At 44.8% G+C, this 19989-nt stretch overlaps 1 protein-coding gene across 2 annotated transcripts in view; it reads right to left on the bottom strand.

Moving 5' to 3' along the window:
- ABHD2 (abhydrolase domain containing 2, acylglycerol lipase) overlaps nt 1-19989 on the bottom strand; it is a 114084-nt gene that overhangs the window by 22242 nt on the left and 71853 nt on the right. The window contains exons 5-6 of one of the 2 annotated variants that reach the window (XM_052659481.1): nt 18042-18209; nt 1238-1421 (exon numbers count right to left, since the gene is read on the bottom strand). In XM_052659481.1, coding sequence (XP_052515441.1) covers nt 1238-1421; nt 18042-18209 — 352 coding nt within the window. The remainder of the gene's footprint in view (nt 1-1237; nt 1422-18041; nt 18210-19989) is intronic. The other variant, XM_052659482.1, reaches the window with a different exon arrangement.

Here is a 19989-nt window from a genome sequence, read left to right as displayed (position 1 = left end):
TCCTGTCTACTTTGGGGTACATTTAAATTCTCCATTTTGGCCAAGCTTTAAGGCTTGGGCAGAGGCTGAATTCTGAGCCAGCATTTGCCCTTTGGATTTGTTGATTTCAAATTCCAGTAATAGATATTTTTAGAAATAGCCCCTTATCCATTAGAAAATGACAAAATAGGTTTAAACGGTACCGAGAGATGCAGATGAGGCAGCAAGTGAGCGCTGTCTACAGGGACTGTGGTATTAGACTGAAGCAATCGGGGCAGGGAGTTTGTTTTTTATTTTTTATTTTTGTGTGTGTGATTTTAGATTTCTTCATGAACCATTTATAATATGAAAGACATTATCATGAAGCGTGAGTATAGGGAAAAATATGAACTCATTTAAAGAGTGTGGAGAGATGTGTGTGTATGTGAGTGTGTATGTGTGTGAGTGTATGTGTGTATGTGTGTGGGTGTGTATATATGAATGTGCATGTTTGTGAGTGTGTATGTGTATGGGTGTGTGTACATGAATGTGTATGTATGTGTATGTGTGTGTGTGTGTATGTGTGAATGTGTGTGCGTGGTGACTCTGGAGTGATCGAGGACAACACTGATCTGGGCGGGGAGGTCAGAGCAGACAACAGTGTCCCCCAGGACTCATCCTGCGGGGCTCTGCTGTCGGGACTAAGGGGAGAAGTAAACCCCTACCCAGCAGGTCATCTCTTGTGTGATCCTGCGATGCTGAGAGAGATGACTATTTGACTGTGAGGGCACGGATTAAACGGTTTCTACAGATCCCTTCCAGATGCCATCTGAGACTCAACTCTCTGGCACGTAGGAGAGGTTGGGGTCATAAGGTGGTCCAGCTCTCAGACTCTGGTTTGCCAAGTCTCCTGTGTTTTCATAAACCCACAGTCCTACAAAATTCCTGGAACATGAAGAACGTAAGTCATCTCAGAGACTCCAAATGGAAACAGCAGCTATTAGAGGAGGGAGCTTTGGCTTACTCTGTTACAGATCTGACCCCCAAAATACAGCTGCATATCCCAGGCTGAAGGGGTCTGACAGGACCGCTCCAGTATACGATGTGGAAGCAAAGCAAGGTAAAACCAAGACCCAGAAACTTCTGCTTAGTCTGCCCTAGCATTTCCCCAGGTCTTCACGGGCCAGAGTCTGGTGTGCTGGGGACATCTCAATAAATGAAAGCTAACTGGAGGACCAGTGGCAGGAGGAGGTGGGAGCACGTGGCCAGGATCACTCACCTCAGTGCACTGTAGCCCTGGCACACGCTGACGCAGCACAGAACCTTTTCTTGGTTGGCCTGGGTCTCCCCCAAGTATTTACACACAATGTTACCACCCAAGCTGAAGCCCACGACCACCAGCTGGGTTAGGGGATATGTCTTCTTGATGTAGTTTACCATGGCTCCAAATTCCCAGGTGCAGCCTGTGGACAGAGAGGTAAGAGGACTTAGTTATTTCAGACGCAACAAAGTTTGGAGAAAATGTGAGCTGGGAGGGTTACTTAAGTGGGTGTCAAGGCATTAAGAGAGAGAGACAGACAGACAGAAATGTAAGTATACAGCCCATCCTCTGTATTTGTGGATTCTACACCTGCAGATTCAACCAAACACAGATCGAAAATATTGGGGGAAAAAATGCCAGAGTTCTAAAAAGCAAAACTTAAATTGGCCATACGTAAGCATAGCATTTACATGGTATTATCAGGTATTATAAGAGATACCAAGGGAACATTTCATGCAAAGATGGGCTCGATAAAGGACAGAAATGGTATGGACCTAACAGAAGATATTAAGAAGCGGTGGCAAGAATACACAGAAGAACTGTACAAAAAAGGTCTTCATGACCCAGATAATCACAATGGTGTGATCACTCACCTAGAGCCAGACATCCTGGAATGTGAAGTCAAGTGGACCTTAGAAAGCATCACTACGAACAAAGCTAGTGGAGGTGATGGAATTCCAGTTGAGCTATTTCAAATCCTGAAAGATGATCCTGTGAAAGTGCTGCACTCAATATGCCAGCAAATTGGGAAAACTCAGCAGTGGCCACAGGACTGGAAAAGGTCAGTTTTCATTCCAATCCCAAAGAAAGGCAATGCCAAAGAATGTTCAAACTAACGCACAATTGCACTCATCTCACATGCTAGTAAAGTAATGCTCAAAATTCTCCAAGCCAGGCTTCAGCAATACGTGAACCGTGAACTCCCGTATGTTCAAGCTGCATTTAGAAAAGGCAGAGGAACCAGAGATCAAATTGCCAACATCCCCTGGATCATCGAAAAAGCAAGAGAGTTCCAGAAAAAACATCTATTTCTGCTCTATTGAATATGCCAAAGACTTTGACTGTGTGATCACAAGAAACTGTGGAAAATTCTGAAAGAGATGGGAATACCAGACCACCTGACCTGCCTCTTGAGAAACCTATATGCAGGTCAGGAAGCAACAGTTAGAACTGGACATGGAACAACAGACTGGTTCCAAATAGGAAAAGGAGTATGTCAAGGCTGTATATTGTCACCCTGCTTATTTAACTTCTATGCAGAGCACAACATGAGAAACACTGGGCTGGAAGAAGCATAAGCTGAAATCAAGATTGCCGGGAGAAATATCAACAACCTCAGATATGCAGATGACACCACCCTTATGGCAGAAAGTGAAGAGGAACTAAAAAGCCTCTTGATGAAAGTGAAAGAGGAGAGTGAAAAAGTTGGCTTAAAGCTCAACATTCAGAAAACGAAGATCATGGCATCTGGTCCCATCACTTCATGGGAAATAGATGGGGAAACAGTGGAAACAGTGTCAGACTTTATATTTTTGGGCTCCAAAATCACTGCAGATGGTGACTGCAGCCATGAGATTAAAAGACCCTTACTCCTTGGAAGAAAAGTTATGACCAACCTAGATAGCATATTCAAAAGCAGAGACATTACTTTGCCAACAAAGGTCCGTCTAATCAAGGCTATGGTTTTTCCAGTATGGATGTGAGAGTTGGGCTGTGAAGAAAGCTGAGCGCTGAAGAATTGATGCTTTTGAACTGTGGTGTTGGAGAAGACTCTTGAGAGTCCCTTGGACTGCAAGGAGATCCAACCAGTCCATTCTAAAGGAGATCAGTCCTGGGTGTTCTTTGGAAGGAACGATGCTAAAGCTGAAACTCCAGTACTTTGGCCACCTCATGTGAAGAGCTGACTCATTGGAAAAGACCCTGATGCTGGGAGGGATTGGGGGCAGGAGGAGAAGGGGACGACAGAGGATGAGTTTGAGTGAACTCCAGGATATGGTGATGGACAGGGAGGCCTCAGTTCAGTTCAGTTGCTCAGTCGTGTCTGACTCTTTGCAACTCCATGAATTGCAGCACGCCAGGCCTCCTTGTCCATCACCAACTCCCAGAAACCAGTCCCTGGTGACAAAAAGGTTGGGAACCACTGTTTTAAAGTACACAGGAGGATGTGCCTAGGTTTTATGCAAATACTATGCCATTTTATATAAGGAGCTTGAGCATCCGTGGATTTTGGTGTCCAAGAGGGTCCTGGAACCAGTTCCCTGACGATGCTGAGGGACGGCAGGTATTTCGGGTGTGTGTGTAGAGAGAGAAGCCAGACTTCTCTTTGGCTACTTGCAGAGAAGCCCGAGTGCCAAAGAATTGATGTTTTTGAACTGTGGTGCTGGAGGAGACTCTTGAGAGTCCCTTGGACAACAAGGAGATCAAACCAGTCAATCCTAGAGGAAATCAGCCCTGAATATTCACTGGAAGGACTGATGCTGAAGCTGAAACTCTAATACTTTGCATACCTGATGCAAAGAGCTGAGTCATTGGAAAAGACCCTGATGCTGGGAAAGATGGAGACCAAGAGGAGAAGGGGGCGACAGAGGATGAGATGGTTGGATGGCATCATAGATTCAATGGACATGAGTTTGAGCAAACTCCAGAAAGACAGTGAAGGACAGGGAAGCCTGGTGTGCTGCAGTTCATGGGGCTGCAAAGAGTCGAACATGACTTAGCAACTGAACAACAAGAGAAGCTCCCAGAGGCCCCTCAGTATGAGGAAACACAGCATAAGTAGCGCCCATGAGGGAAGGGACAATTTACCAAACGCACGTGCCATGCTCCTTCAGAGGTGGGCGCTGAGAAGCCCCTCCCATACTCACTGAAATCAAAACATACACTCAAGGTGTGCATGAGCACCTCGGTTCGCACACAGAGGAAAACAAAAGCAAGAGCAATACTCTTAAGGATCAGTGTCTTAGGCTACAAAACAGGATGCTATGCCCACGTGTACAATGATTCATGGTGTTAAGGAAAGTACCAAGTAGATGTTATTTACAGGATCGCCTTGCCAGCGGGGAGAAGGAAAGACAAACTTCAGTCCAGAGGGACGGCCAACATGTTCTGTGGGATCAGGGTAAAATGTTCTTGGTGACGTAGGGACAGGTGTCAAGGGAGGCAGACCCATTCAGAAACACAGAGGAGACTTCTGAATGGAGAGGGCACTTGGGCCCAGTGTGCCCAGGAGGGATGATACCAGCTGGTGGCCCCTAGAGAAACTGGGGAAGTCAGGACTAAGTAAGATGATATAGGTAAAGGGCTTAGACAGGGTATTCTGTTAATTCTTTTTTCTTTTTGAAATATCATTTAAGGACACCCATGTTCATGACAGCTTTATTCACAACCACCAAAAGGTGGAAGCAACAAAAGTGTCCATCAACAGATGAATGAATAAGCCAGATGTTATACATGTATTTGGTGGAAGATTATTCAGTCTTAAAAAGCAAGGAAGGCACGGGGATGATCCAGAGAGATGATATGGGGTGGGAGGTGGGAGGGGGGTTCAGGATTGGGAACTCATGTACACTCGTGGCTGATTCATGTCAATGTATGGCAAAACCAATACAGTATTGTAAAGCAAAATAAAGTAAAATTAAAAAAAAAAAGCAAGGAAATCATGACACGTGTTGTGACAAAGACAAACCTTGAGGACATTATGCTGAATGAAATACTGTTATTTAGTCGCTCAGTTGTGTCCGACTGTTTTATGACCCCATAGATTGTAGCCTGCCAGGCTTCTCTGTCCATGGCATTTCCCAGGCAAGAATACTGGAGTGGGTTGCCATTTCCTCCTCCAGGGGATCTTCCTGGCCCAGGGATCAAATCCAAGTCTCCTGCGTCAGCAGACGGATTCTGAGGAGCAGTTACAGCTAATTGTGTAGGTGCTTTAGGAACTGCTGCTGCTGCTAGGTTGCTTCAGTCGTGTCCGACTCTGCGTAACCCCAGAGACGGCAGCCCACCACGCTCCCCCGTCCCTGGGATTCTCCAGGCAAGAACACAGGAGTGGGTTGCCATTTCCTTTTCCAATGCATGAAAGTGAAAAGTGAAAGTGAAGTCGCTTAGTCGTGTCTGACTCTTCGCGACCCCATGGACTGCAGCCTACCAGGCTCCTCCATCCATGGGATTTTCTAGGCAAGAGTACTGGAGTGGGTTGCCATTGCCTTCTCCGTTTAGGAGCTGCAAGTTCATTCAATCCAAGCACTTCTAATGTGGATAAAAGGCCAGGCCTGCGTAATCCTGGACAAGCTGCTAGGTGTTTGTGCAGGGCTGCTGTCTCTCCCAGGCAAGGGAAAGGCAAAGACATGGCGTCTGCCCACCTCCAGGATCAGCATTTGGGTAGACACTGGGTCCTCCCAAGATCTCCACCCGATGTCTGTTACCAACCACTTTCAGTTCCTCAGTGTCTGGGAACCCCTTCCTGGGTGTGTTTACTGGGCTGGCTAGAAAATTCGTTTGGGTTTTTCTGTAACAGCTTATGGAAAAACTTGATCGAACTTTTTGGCCAACCTGGTGTTAAGAGCTACAGCAATCTGTTTTTTAATACTAGGAAGATTTTAATGCGGTTCTACATATTTAATCCTTAAGGGATTAGCACCAGTAACAAGATTGAGGTCTCTAATCTTGTTGCAATTTTAAGACACAATGAAATATGAGACACTACTTTGGCCTTAGGACTTCCCTGTAGCTCAATTGTAAAGAATCTGCCTGCAATGCAGGAAACCCAGGTTTGATCTCTGGGTTAGGAAGATCCGCTGGAGGAGGGCATGGCCACTTCAGAATTCTTGCCTGGAGAACCCCATGGACAGAAGATCCTGGTGGGCTACAGTCTGTGGGGGTCACAGAGTCAGATACAACTGAGCGACTACCACTACCACCACCACCCTGGCCTTAGAGAGATGAGTCCCACAGGCCCATCTTTGAAAGGCCAACTGTGGAGGACAGGGAAGACCCTTTTCTTATACCTCCCACCCCTAAACAGAGACGAGGCTAAGGCAGTCTGAATGCTACTATTTCAAAGCCATATTCCCTCAAAATGGCACCCACATGACTCAGTAGGCTGGAATACAAGAACCAGACTTGGTGTTCTTTGTGGATGGAGACGTTGAGTCATCTGTGAACTCCACGCTAGGCATGTAGTGGGTGTGCCACAATGTGAACTGGGTAAGGAGGAAGTCTGAATCATTTGGAATGAGAGCACACAATAACACCCGGTGTGACTGTACGGGGGATCGGGGGAAAAAGAACCTAAATATCCTTCCCCCTAAATTTAACCCCCGAGTATGATCTGGTTAGCCAGCAACACGGCTCTGCTGGCAGGCAGCTAGGAGCCTCGCAGTCCCTAGCATTTTCCTAGTGAAGGTGTGTGAGTCATTTCTTTGAGTTGTGGGCAAGCTACTGCCAAGTTGAGTCAGCCAGGGAAGAAAACAGCTGTAGAAATAACGCGAGAGCCCTTTTGGCCCACCATGTTAACTGGCCTTGTCTTTATTTCTCAAACAAAGATTTTCACACATGAATGCTCTTGGCTTTGTTTCCTTGGGTACAGGGTGCTGAATATGGCCCTCTTCCAGCTGAAGGTTAAATATTTAGATCTCATCCTGAAAGTGCAAATGGGATGGCCCCGAACACATCCCAAACTCTGGCCCCTCCCTGGGAACTCTCCTGATGCTCGAGTCCTCTCAGCAGATGGTCTTGTCAGATGTTTTACTGAGATGCTTGACTTTCTGCAAATTCACTGCCTTCGCTTCCTCAGCCTCTGTCTCTCTTCACCCCGCCACCTCATGGCATCCTCCTGCAATTATTATACACAACTGTACCACAGGCAAAACAGCTCTGGGTTATCATCTGGAATCATGAATACGATTGAGAACAGTCTGCAGCAATTGAAACGGTAGGTAGGAGAAACTTATGGAAAAGTAGAAGTTTCTTAAAAATCACTATCTGCAGGCTTCTCTGCCGGTCCAGTGGTTAAGAGTTCGCCTGCCAATACAGGCGACATGGGTTCAATCCCTGGTTCGGTAAAATCCCACATGCCCCAGGACAACTAAGCCCCTGTACCACAATGAAGAGTAGCCCCTGCTCACTGCAACAAGAGAAAGCCTGAGTGCAGTAACAAAGACCTAGCACAGTCAAGAATGAATAGATAAATCAATAACAATTTTAAAATATAACAGGAAATCACTGATCTGCAAGTCTTGGTGCCAAGATGCATTGGATCATGGGTGATCTCTACAGCTTGCTGTATAGCAGGGTTTGCCTGAGAGAGACCTCAGAGTTTGTCTGTTATTCTGATGCAGTTATGAGGAAAGTTCTCTTTCACTCTCAAAAGTGACCCAGTTGGGATGCTAAATTATACGGTCGCCCAAGGTACAGGGCCTCCCTCCCTTCTAAGATGGAAATACTGTACTCTAAGTAAGGCACAGCTTTCTGATCTTACATTGAGATTACAAAAGATAGTTTTAAATACAAAAACAATTCCAGTATTAAACCCAAATGGACATTAATGAGCTCCCTCTCCGAGCAATAAAACACGATGCTGTGATTTTAGCCACCTCTGCTCACCTTGATGCTAATGCAAGAAAGCCAAGTGTTTAGAAATAAGGGAAGAGCCCACTTCACTGTTAAAACTCACAGGAAAAGGCAATGTAAATAGTTTGAGACCATTTTCAATGCCAAAATGTCCTAGGTCGGTGTTTGGTCATAAGTTCTTAGGAGGTTCATGATTGTAAGAGACTTGGTCACCTTATGGGCGTTATTATTTTGATTCTTTTCAACATACAATATAGACAACTGTTTTTAAAAAATCCCATTTTTTTTTTCCTCTAATCAAGATCAAACTCATGGATCCTTTGTTGCTTGGCTCTTAACTTTCTGGTCATAACATTTCCAGGGTCAGTCTTAGAAATGGAGGTCAGAATAACCACAACTGGATCATTTTGGTTTTCGGTTTGTTTCCTTGGCTGGTGGACTTGATCCAGCTGTACTCTGCTCTGAATGTGAACACTGGACTGTTGGGATACGGCCTTCAGCCAATGACAGAAGGATGGAGCAGAATACCTCCTGAATTTACTGGTCCCTTGCAGTATCGCTGACAAAATTACTTATATTCCAAACACTGTTCAGGTTAGAAAACTAGTTGAGTCAATAAAGAGCAAGCCCACATGTCCACGACTGCTGTGTTCCAATGAAAGACTAGGCTCTGTATGATAAACACACTTCAAAAAATATTCACGACTTCTAGGTGTTCCTTGATGTTCAAGTGTTATTCATTGATCTCATTCAGATGACAGGGTTATGGATCCAGTCTGATCCAGTCCTATTTAAATAAGAAATTTAAAAGATTGATAAATTTTACCCCTGTGGATTCTACTACTCATCCTAATGGCCTCACATTTTGTCTTTGGTCAGATCAGATAATGTCACTGAATTTAATTCTTCAAAAGGGAAATTCTGCTGGTTAAAAAAAAAACATCTATGAACTATTCTGAGGCAAGGGATGAGGAATTATTTTTAAAGAATGAAAATAAATTTTAGAAAGTTAAAATATAGCTAAATAAACATACTCTACAATTGGGGCTTCCCAGGTGGAGTTAGTGATAAAGAACCCACCTACCAATGCAGGAGACACAGGAGACTCGGGTTCAATCCCCGAGGTGGGAAGATCCCCTGGAAGAGGAAACGGCAACCCACTCCAGTATTCTTGCCTGAGAATCCCATGGACAGAGAGCCTGGCAGGCTCTCGTCCATAGGGTCACAAACAGTTGGACGTGACTGAAGTGACTTAGCAAGCACACACCGCATGTACTACAGAATAAGCCAGTAACATGGAGGTGTGTGACCCCCTCATCCACCACCACCCCCCTCCACCCCTCATCCCCAGCCCTGGCCCACCAGATTTGGCAAGGAGCCAATTCTGAAGTTTACGCCACTGGAAAGCAAGCACTGCAAAATAACCACTGGGGCCTTGCCATCCCCACATGTAGAAAGAGTCAGAATTCAGGCCAAATTCAAAACAGAAATTTATGCTCCGTAAGCACAGCTTCTCAAATTGGCCCTTGTGAGCGTTCACAGGTGGTCAGCTGACCTAGAGGCTAGGCCTTTTAAAGGTTCCAGTGAACTTCCACCTTTTCTCGTCTACGAGGGCTCACAGAACACACAAACTTAGAGTGAAAGGCGGAAAAAGGCAGTAACATGGCCACGTAGTGGTATTTGCTGGACCCCATGCTGTATGCCTTTATATTACTGCTGACCTCCCCAACTGGGGAACGCAGACTCTGAAACACTGCCTTCTTCCGCAGGCCTCTCCTGAGCATCTCTGAGTGATCCACTAGGTGCAGGAGATTAACATAGTATGAAAATTAAACACAGAAGTCTGGCTCCTGTCCTTAAAAAGGGTGCGGTTTGGTAAACGTTCTTTTTGGAAAAGCCCAGCCAGCAAGTGCAGCCCGACTGGGACTGTCTCCCAACCTCTTCCCTTGACGCTGAGCTGTTACTCACTAGATGGGGAGCTTTAGGAAAGCAGGGGGCTTAGACTACCATCTGTATTCTCATCTCGGGGTCTGGCCCTCATGAAATGTCTGTAGGATGTGAGATTTTTAAAAAAAAAAAATGGAGCTCAAACCCACCAGGCCTATTTCTGTGACTCTGAGAAGCTCTCGCTGTTCTTTTGCTTTAAATCTAAAATATATCCGACAGGGAACTATTTCCTTACTCCTTAGAAGTATCGGCAGGATGTAGTTCCTTACACAGAAAGGCTGTGTGGGGACTTCCCTAGTGGTCCAGTGGTTAAGAATCCGCCTTCCAATGCAGGGAACGCAGGTTCGATCCCTGGTCGGGGAACTTAGATCCCACATGCCATGGAGCAACTGAGGCCTCTCACTCAGGAATCTGAGCGCCACAACTAGAGAGAAGCCCACAGGCTGCAAGGAAGAGCCCATGTGCCACAGCTAAGACCTGACGCAGCCAAAAATGAAATATATAAACAATTTTTTTTTTTTTTTAAAGAAAGGCTGTTTAGCCTGTTGTTCAAAAGCATGAACTCCAAGGGACTTCCCTGGCCGTCCTGTAGTTAAGACTTTGCCTTTCAATGTTCAGTTCAGGGGGTGCAGGTTTCCTGGTTGGGGAACTAAGATCCCACATGCCTTGTGGCCAAAAAATCAAAACATAAAACAGAAGCAATGTTGTAACAAACAAACAAAAAATATTTTAAAAAACCAAACACATAATGAAGCATAAAGCTTAAAAAAAAAAGGGCATGGACTCCAGGACTAGACAGCTTGAGTGGGAATCTTAGGTCACCCATTCATTAGTTTTGTGACCTGGAGCAAGTTACTCAACTTTGTTTTTTAAATTTTTATTGGAGTATCATTGATTTACCATGCTGTGTTAGTTTCTGCTGCACAGCAAGGTGAATGAGTTATATATATACACATATATCCACTCCTTTTTAGATTCTGTTCACATATAGGTCATTGCAGAGTACTGAGTAGAGTTCCCTGTCTCCTGAATTGCAGGCAGACTCTTTACCGTCTGAGCCACCTGGGAAGCCCCTCACTCTAATAAGCAGTGTCTCAAATAGGAAATGAACACTATGACAGAGGTGGCACTGAGCTGAGGTTAAGAACCACACAGTTTGAAGGCGGGTCCTGCCACTTTCTGCTTGTGTGACCCCAGGGAAGGTACTTAACCTCCTTTAGCCTGGCAAGTGGGGAAACTCATGCCAACCTCCAAGGCATCAGGAGGATCAAGGGAAGTAGCACTCGTGGATGCTCAGCACGTGCCTGGCACTGTTAATGAGAGATAAATGGTAACTACTTCATGAGGGATTTCCCTTTAATGAATTTATGTTTTCAAAGGCAGCAGGAAGGATTCCTGTGATTCTAAGTCGCAAGGACATACGGTTATCCATTTAGGAAATTCTGTTAGAGATATCCAGGGCCAACAATTTCTAATCACATCAGCAAGGATGCCCAATAACAAGGGAATAGTGCTTATGTGGTTTCGAACAAAGTTGGTAGGTAAGCAGGAAAAGGCTTTTTGCAATTTTCTCAGAGAGATCTGGGTGGGACACAGGAAAAAAAGAAGGGCTTATTGTTAATGCTCTCTTTAGTTTGCCTCTGGTTGAACTCACAATTTCAAAAGGCCAGAAGGGGATCTCCGTGACAGGAGGGCCTGCCATCTGCTCCAGAGTGACACGGTTTGCACAAGGGCAAGTCACACAACCACAAGACACACCTGTTTGAGACGTGCCCATCTGCACCTCACCTTCCGTCCAGAAAAACTGTCATTTCACATTCCACACCTCAGCCCTAACCCAGGCGATACGGACCTAGTGAGCACTTTCTAGGGGCCAAGCAGAGGCACCGGGGAGCCACAGCAGGAGAACAAAGACCTCTGGTGCTTGTGGAGGGGGACTGGGGATGGAGAGACAGGAAACAAACAGGCAGACAAGTACATGGTCTCACCAAATCATAAGGGCCTTGGCAGACGTGAAGAGGGGGATTAGATGAGAACGGTGGGTCGAGGGCAGTCTCGAAGGGCTCTCCAGGAAGGTGCCATCTTGGTGGAGGCCTGAATGACAAGGAGCAACCCGGCGAGGGTTAGGGAAGGGCCTTCCGCACAGGACGTGGGCAGCCTGAGGTCAGCGGGGCCCTCGGGCCAGTGCCCGGTGCCCGTATATGTTCTGGGTGGGCTGTGGCATGTCTCAGAGATCAGGCGCCTCCTTCACGTCACATCCAGTCACCCCACACGGAGGAGGCTGACGTGAGTGGAAGCCAAATACAAGTGGAGGGAAGGAGATTTGAAAGAGGTTTAAGGAACCTTTCAGCCTGCTGCAGTGTATGGGACCCGATTCCGATCCTGAACTGAGCAAAATTATAATTAAAAAGGAAAAACAAAAACAAAGACATCAGTTGGGGAAACTGAACGGCTGTGAAGGATACTGTTTCAGGTGTGATGGTGGTTTACGTTTATGGCATGGACTGATTTGCGTCCCCCTCAAATTCCTATATAGAAGTCCTAGGCCCCAGGACCTCAGAATGTTTCTGTTTGGAGACAGAGCTTCTAGACAGAGGTAGTCAAGTAAAACTGGGGTCTTTTGGGTGAGCCCTAGCCCAACACGGTGGTGGCAGTGGTTCAGTTGCTCAGTCGTGTCTGTCTCTCTGTGACCCAATGGACTGTAGCTTGCCAGGCCCCTCTGTCCATCGAATTTTCCAGGCAAGAATACTAGAGTGGGTTGCTATTTCCCCCTCCAGCGGATCTTCCTGACACAGGGATCAAACCAGAGTCTCTTGCGTCTCCTGCACTGGCAGGCGGATTCTTTACCACTAGCGCCACTTGGGAAGCTCGATCTGACTGGTATCCTGATAAGAGGTTAGGATGCAGACAGAGATGTGGACACAGAGAGAGAGAGAGAGAGCCATCTCTAAACCAAGGAGAGAAGCCTTGGCAAACCTGCCAACAGCTTGAACTTGGACTTCTACCTTCAGAACCACGGGAAAGTACGTTTCTGTAGTTAAGCCACCGGACGGTGGTGTTTTGTTTTGGTAGCCCTAGCAGATTAAAACGAAGAGTGCGTGTGCCTTAGCATCACACACTGAAACAGTCATAGATGATGTGATAGGCTGCCTGGGATTTGCTCCAAAATAATCTTTGAAGGGGGACACAGGAAGGGGTGGTTAACGGATGGAATAAGATTGGCCCAAAGCTGAGAAATTGTTGAGATTGAGTGATGGGTTTATCCTGAGTTCATCTTACTATGCTCTCCACTTTTCCATAGTTTGAACAACTGTATAATAAAACGTTGAAAGGAAAAGCTGAACAGGAAACTAGCAATGTGAAAGAGCTACATCTATGGCTCTCCACCCTGGGGGGCCTTGCATTCTTGGGGCCTGGCCCCTGGCATTGGTATCTTTTAGAAGTTCCCCAGGGGAATTCTAATCTAGATAACCATGGACCTACACTAAGAGCCAGAAGTTCTTCATGGGAAAAATAAAGAAAGACTTCAAGGGAAGTCCCACATGCCTGGATGAGAAAGTACTACGACAACAAACTTGTCCAAGTTAATTTATACAATAAAATTCCTATTCCAAAACTGTGATACAGGGGCTTCCCTGGGGGTCCAGTGGTTAAGACTCCATGCTTGCAGTGCAGGAGGTATGCGTTCGATCCCTGGTCAGGGAGCTGGGATCCCACATGCCTCACGGCCAAAAAAAATAAACAAACAGAAAACAGAAGCGATATTGTAACAAATTCAAAAAGACTTAAAAATGTGGTCCATATCAAAAAGCCTTTAAAAAAAATTGTAATACAGTGTGCTAGAATTCATCAAAATCTACTTTCCCTCTCTGGGGGGAATGCGCCTCCCCCACCATGCGAAGTCAGGCTTGCCCACGTGGTGTGCTTTGGGTGTCGCTTGGGCTGGAAGCTGCTCGGTGAACCTGGGCCATTGAGTGAGGACGGCAACGGGACACAGGACCCCTCAGCCAGCCCAGGATGGATTTGTTGTCTGAGGAAGAAATAAATCTTTGTTTTTAAACCACTGAGATTTGGGGGTTGTTTCCAAGCATAATCTCGTCCATCTGGACTGGAACAGAAATTCAACACAGAACTTGACAAAATAATTCTAAAGTTCAATGGAAAAAAAAAATTAATAAACAAGCAGGAAAGTCTAAAGCACACACTGAAGAAGTGATGAGTCAGGGTGAATCTTATCAGAAATTAAGTGATATCACAGAGCAACAGTAATTAAAAATGAATAATATTAGGTGTAGAGGGATTTTCCTGGTGGTCCAGTGGTTAAGACTCCCTGCTTATTCCTGAGCCACTCTATGCGACCGCATGGACTGTAGTCAGCCAGGCTCTGTTCAGGAATTCTCTAGGCAAGAATACTGGAGAAGAGTCTTGCCATTCCCTTCTCTAAGGGATCTTTCCGACCCAGGGATCAAACCTGGATCTCCTCCACTGCAGGCAGATTCTTTACCATCTGAGCCACCAGAGAAAAGCTAAAGTCATATCAATAGCACTTTGTCGTTCAGTCGCTAAGCGTGTCTGATACTTTGCCACCCCATGGAGTGCAGCACGCCAGGCCTCCTGTCCTCCACTGTCTCCCGGAATGAACAGCACTTATGAAAGCACTAATACTTTCTCAAAGCCACCAAAGATGTTTCTGTTTGGATTTCAGCAAAGCACTGGGGTTCTAGATTTTTGACCTAAGGTCACATTTGTTTGACCTTATTAACTGATGGTTAAACAATGCATCTGAACAGGTCAAAGATGTACTGATAAACGAAAGAACTAAATAACACAGCTAGAAAAATCACCCATATCTTCTAGGTCACCTGTCTTTCTGAAATAATACTAAAATATAATACACTATAGGAATTTACTTCTAAAATTCTGATGAAGCAAACGGTGAAAACAACAAAGAAGGAAACAGTTAAATTTTTATGAAAAATGTGGGGGCTGAGTTGGCCCTACAAGGACTCATCTAATCCCATGGCTCTTCCTTTCTGATGGCCAGCCTAGGTGTGAAATGCTCTTAAAAGCAGCTGTACCAGTAGCAGCTGTACTACTACTGGTTTGATTCCTGGGTTGGGAAGATCCCCTAGAGAGGGGAATGGCAAAACCCTCCTCCAGTATTCTTGCCTAGAGAATTCCACAAACAGAGCCTGGCGGACTACAGTCCATGAGGTCACACAGAGTTACTGTATGTTAGGCACATGCTGTTAACTGCATGTTAGGCACTCTAATCCCACGGCTCTTCCTTTCTGATGGCCAGCCTAGGTGTGAAATGCTCATAAAAGCAGCTGTACTACTGTTTCCCCTACAGCTCTTCCCTCTATGAGCTGCAACCATCCTCACCATTTTTTAAAAATATTTATTTATTTGGCTGTGCCACATCTTTAGTGGCCGAACATGGGATCTAGTTCCCCGACCAGGGACTGAACCTGGGCCCCCCGCATTGGGAGCATGGAGTCTTAACCACTGGACCACCAGGGAAATCCCCCATCCTCACTTTGAGGAGCCAGTGCAAATGCTTTTTCTGGGAGAACACTTCCTTCCACGAATGACTCCTTGCCTACAGAAAAAGAGGCTGGTTTCCCCACACCGTGGTGGTGCGCCCACCAGACCCTCTCGAGTGGTGCACTCATCATACTGTACTGTAATTATTACTGATACTCCCATCTGCCCCTGGAGAACTTATTTATCTAGGCCACACAGAGCACTGCTAATCTCTCACTAGCATTAATGGATCTTGAAGTATCTGAGTAAGTCGAACATTTAATAAGCTGTTGCTGTATGTTATGCACTCAATTGCCGGCTAAGTCCTTGGTAACCCACATTTAATTGTAAAATTGTAATCTTCACTTTGCCGGTGAAGAACCTGGAGTTGAGGTTAAGCAAACTCAAGGACACATGGCCAGCCAGTGGCAGGGCCAGGGTGGCCGCTCTGTGACCACATCCCACACTGAGCATCTCTTCTCTTCTCCTTTAGCCACTAGACTTCCGGATATGGGTGTGAATGCCCCTAAGCTAATCTCCTGTCCCTGTGGCTCAGCACGCTGTGGGGCAGGGGCCTGGACCACACACACCCAGCTCTCCTCCGAGGATTCTGGAGGCTGGGGCGGCCAGATCCAGGCTCTCATCTTGCCTGTTCTACTTACTGCGTCTATCTCTCTGCCTGAATTACCTAGCCTCTCTGGGCTTCAGTCTTTCCATCACAGTCTTACTAGCCACCTCAAGGGCTGCTGCAGAAGTGGGAGGGATTCTGTCCAAGGGAAATGGATGGTTCCCTGTGTTGGGCACGTGATCAGCGTTCTCGCGGTATTTCTTGTCTTCTTGGCACTTCATGCTTTTAGCACTTCATGCTCCCATCCCAGATCCTATGGCCAAGCAAGCCATACATCCCCATTCTTTACTCGTGAAGTTGAATTTGTATATCCAAGTACAGGATCTTATTTTTTTTTAAGATTTTTTTTTGGATGTGGTCCAGTTTTAAAGTCTTTATTGAATTTGTTATAATACTGTTTCTGTTTTATGTTTTGGGTTTTTGGCTGCAAGGCATGTAGGATCTTGGCTCCGTGACCAGGGATTGAAACTGCACCCCTGCACTGGAAGGTGAAGTATTAACCACTGGACCACCAGGGAAGTCCCAGACCTTATCATCATTCCCCACTGTTTTCATTTTTGTTAGATTCTGTTTCTATCTTTTGGACCCAAACCTGTCTCCCACTTACTCACTATTCCCCATGTGCCTGTTGTTCAGTTGCTAAGTCGTGTCCAACGCTGTGACCCCATGAACTGCAGCAGGCCAGGCTTCCCTGCCCTTCACTATCTCCCAGAGTTTGCTCACGTTCCTTGAGTCAGTGATGCAGCCATCTCATCCTCTGTCACCCCCTCTTCTGCTCCTGCCCTCAATCTTTCCCAGCATCAGGGTCCCATGTTCCTGTCTTATGTGTAAATCTGGGGTTTCACCTATATCTTCAAGCCACTAAACAAATTGTTGTACAGAAGAGAGTATGTAAAATGGGTGTCTTTAGGTGGGAGTGCACACCAAGGAGGAGCGGAATGGGGAGCCCCTAGGCAGGCACAGAGCAGGTGAACCTGCTCACGCTTCCCTACCTGCCCTTACATGCCACCAAATGCAGAATAAACTGGAACAACCTTGCTAGAGGACAATCTGACAATATGTATAAACATGCATAAGAAATGCTGACTCCAAAATTCTACTCCTGGAAATTTACTCCCAAGAGGTCATTAAAGAGAAGAAAAAGATTCTATGTAAAAGTATTCGTTGCTTCGTTATTTAAAATGCTGAAAAACTTTAAATAACCTAAACGACTATAAAGAGGAATGGTTAAATAAACTATAACGGGGTAATCACAGCAAGGTGGCTCTTTAAAAAGATTAAATGACTATGCATCTTTATGTTAGTGAATATAAAATTATTTAAATTAAGTCACCATAGATATACACCCTATCACTGCACTCAAAAACTGTACACGTAGATCAAAGAATGGGAGGATGAAGAAACAGAAAATTAGTTATGGTGAGATTATAGATATAACTTTCATTTGTTTCCCATGAAAACACATTATAATTGATTTACTTATGAATACCCCACAGGTTGGTACATATATACAGACACATATTTTAAGAGTTTATTATTTATGAGTGTTCACAGTTAATCTGAAGGGAGAGTTAAGTAAGATTCAAGAATGAGCAGTCTATAACACAGAGCCTTACCTAACATAGGACTTCAATTAAAGGCAAGAAGCATGTATCTAAATATGAGATTTAATTCCTGTCCTCAAGCAGCCTGAAAGCCACTGGGTTGTTAAGCTACCAGATTCCCTTCCCAATGGCATCCACCAGCCTCATCACAATGCTTGCCCACCAGTCACAGGAGTCCTGAGGGATGAGTGAAGGGCATTAACTTACCAGCAGGGGGCGCTGTGCAAGACCTTCGCCTGTGAGTTTTAGCTCCTGCCCCTGAGATGGGATGAGAGGAGGGTGGTTCCAGGGCCCCCCTGAGCTGCTGTTGGGAGGCATAGCTTCTTAAATGCCCTGCTGTTACAACTGTGTGCCTCACCAGCTCTTGCACTTGGGCACAAACTCTAAACTCAGAAAAGTAAGGCAGAGGCAGACGAAGCCCCACACTTGCAATGGGAACAGAAAAAATAAAAGGTTGGGGGGACTCCGCTTGGCCGTGGCCCCTGCTTACCGTAGGTGAACATGCGTGGCGAGGTCAGTTCAATGTTGGGTAAGGCGCCCAGGTGGTTCAGCACAGCGCACCGATAGCCGTTTTTCTGGGCATAGTCGACAAAGGTGCGGATGTACTGCTTCTCGCTGTGATTGGCAATTCCAGGGCAGATGACCATGGTAATGTCATCTGCAGGGTGGAGGAGAGTCCGAGACAGCCAATAAATACTGACGTGGTAAATGGACACAATTACACTTCACTGGCTTAGAAAACAGTAGGAGAGAATTTAACATTCATCTTTTCACTCTACTCTCTGAGACAGAGTAACTTTCCCTTCTGGCTGGAACTGTCTACTTCAGCGCTTCTCAAATTATTTACGGTGAAGGGTCAGTTTTTTAAAAGTTCCAATCCATAAGGGCAGATGCTTTTGAAAAATAAAATACAATAAAAATTACTTACTAGAAAAATAAAATGAAGAAATACAAATCTCAATTTTTTAGTACTAGAGTCAACGGATATAAAATTCCTCTGTCAAACCACCATACAAATTTCTGAGCATCACGCTTAGTTTCTATATGAAATTCTGTATGAATGAATCAAGGAACAGAAAAAATAAAAAACTGTGTTTGCACAGACTTCTTTGATCCAACAATTTTACTTTCAGGTATTAATTCTACAAATATATGGTACATACACAAAGCAATACATCTGCAGTAACGGCAGAAATCTGAACATAATGTATATGTCCAGAAACAGGGGTCTGGTTAAATAAGTTTTTGCATATCCAAATGAAGAAATATTATGTAGTCCTTAAAAATAATGAGACATTTTAATATACACTGCTAAGGCAAGCTCTCCAATAAGTATTAAGTGGAAAAGAGCAAGATGCAAAAACAGGCTATGCTATGCTACTATCATTTAGGGGTGGGGGAAGACATCTATATTTATAAATGCATCCACTAGCTCTGGAATCATACACATGAGTCCTAACAGTTGGTACCACTGGGGTGTAAGGGTGGGTGGGAGAGAAATTTACACGTTTACTGTATGTCCTTTAGTAACTTTTGAATTTTCTACCATGAGTATGAACTACCTACTTGAAAATATGAATACATATTTTTCTTTAAAAGAAAAGTGGTATTTAGGTCATTAAATTTAATCATAAATTTTCCTTTTAAAAGTTGAGACAATTTTTAAATTCTTATGCAATAATATATAAAGAACATTGAAATTTTTAATAAATCTTGAAATTCCAATTTTTGGAATCCTGCCTTAAATTTTATGAATAAGTATGCTTATCAAAGGATTACTTAAGAATAACAAAATTATAAGCAAGCTAAATGTTCAAAAATAGAATGATTAAATTATGTCATGACCACATGGCAGACTATTAAGCAATCATTAAACTTTTGTTATTAAAGACATTTTATTTTATTTTATTTATTTATTTTTTTTTAAAACAAGCTCTGGCCAGTTTTATTAAAGAAAAATTGTACATGATTTACTTTTCACCAGTCTGTTCTGGCATGCTTCTAATAATATCAGAATCACCTGGATCAATGATAGCCAGTGTGCATACTCTGTAGTATTTTCCACATGCTGTGCCCAATTCAATATTATTGCCACTGTAGTGATGGACACCAGTTTTGGCCAACATGGCGTAATACTCTATTTCAGATTTCCTCAAGGCTGGGCAGTTGTTGGCGAGGATGACCAGTTTCGCTTTGCCTTGTCTGATCATTTTCAGAGTCTGTTTGTACCCCAGCACGTACTTTCCACTTTTCATAACCAGCTGGAGCCTAGAGTTGATCAACTCCAGTGACTTTTTCATCTTCTTTGCGGCCACCATCTTCCTGCCTTAGATGCGGGACGCCCCCAACCAAGAGCAGCCACCAAGATGGCCGGGGAGCGAGAAAGGTATTAAAGACATTTTAGACTTCTAAGATATGGAAATATACCTATAATGTGT

Source organism: Budorcas taxicolor, chromosome 21, assembly GCF_023091745.1.
Source record: "Budorcas taxicolor isolate Tak-1 chromosome 21, Takin1.1, whole genome shotgun sequence".
NCBI lineage: Eukaryota > Metazoa > Chordata > Mammalia > Artiodactyla > Bovidae > Budorcas > Budorcas taxicolor.
The sequence above is the reverse complement of the archived record's forward strand: the minus strand, read 5'-3'. Positions and strand labels throughout refer to the sequence as shown.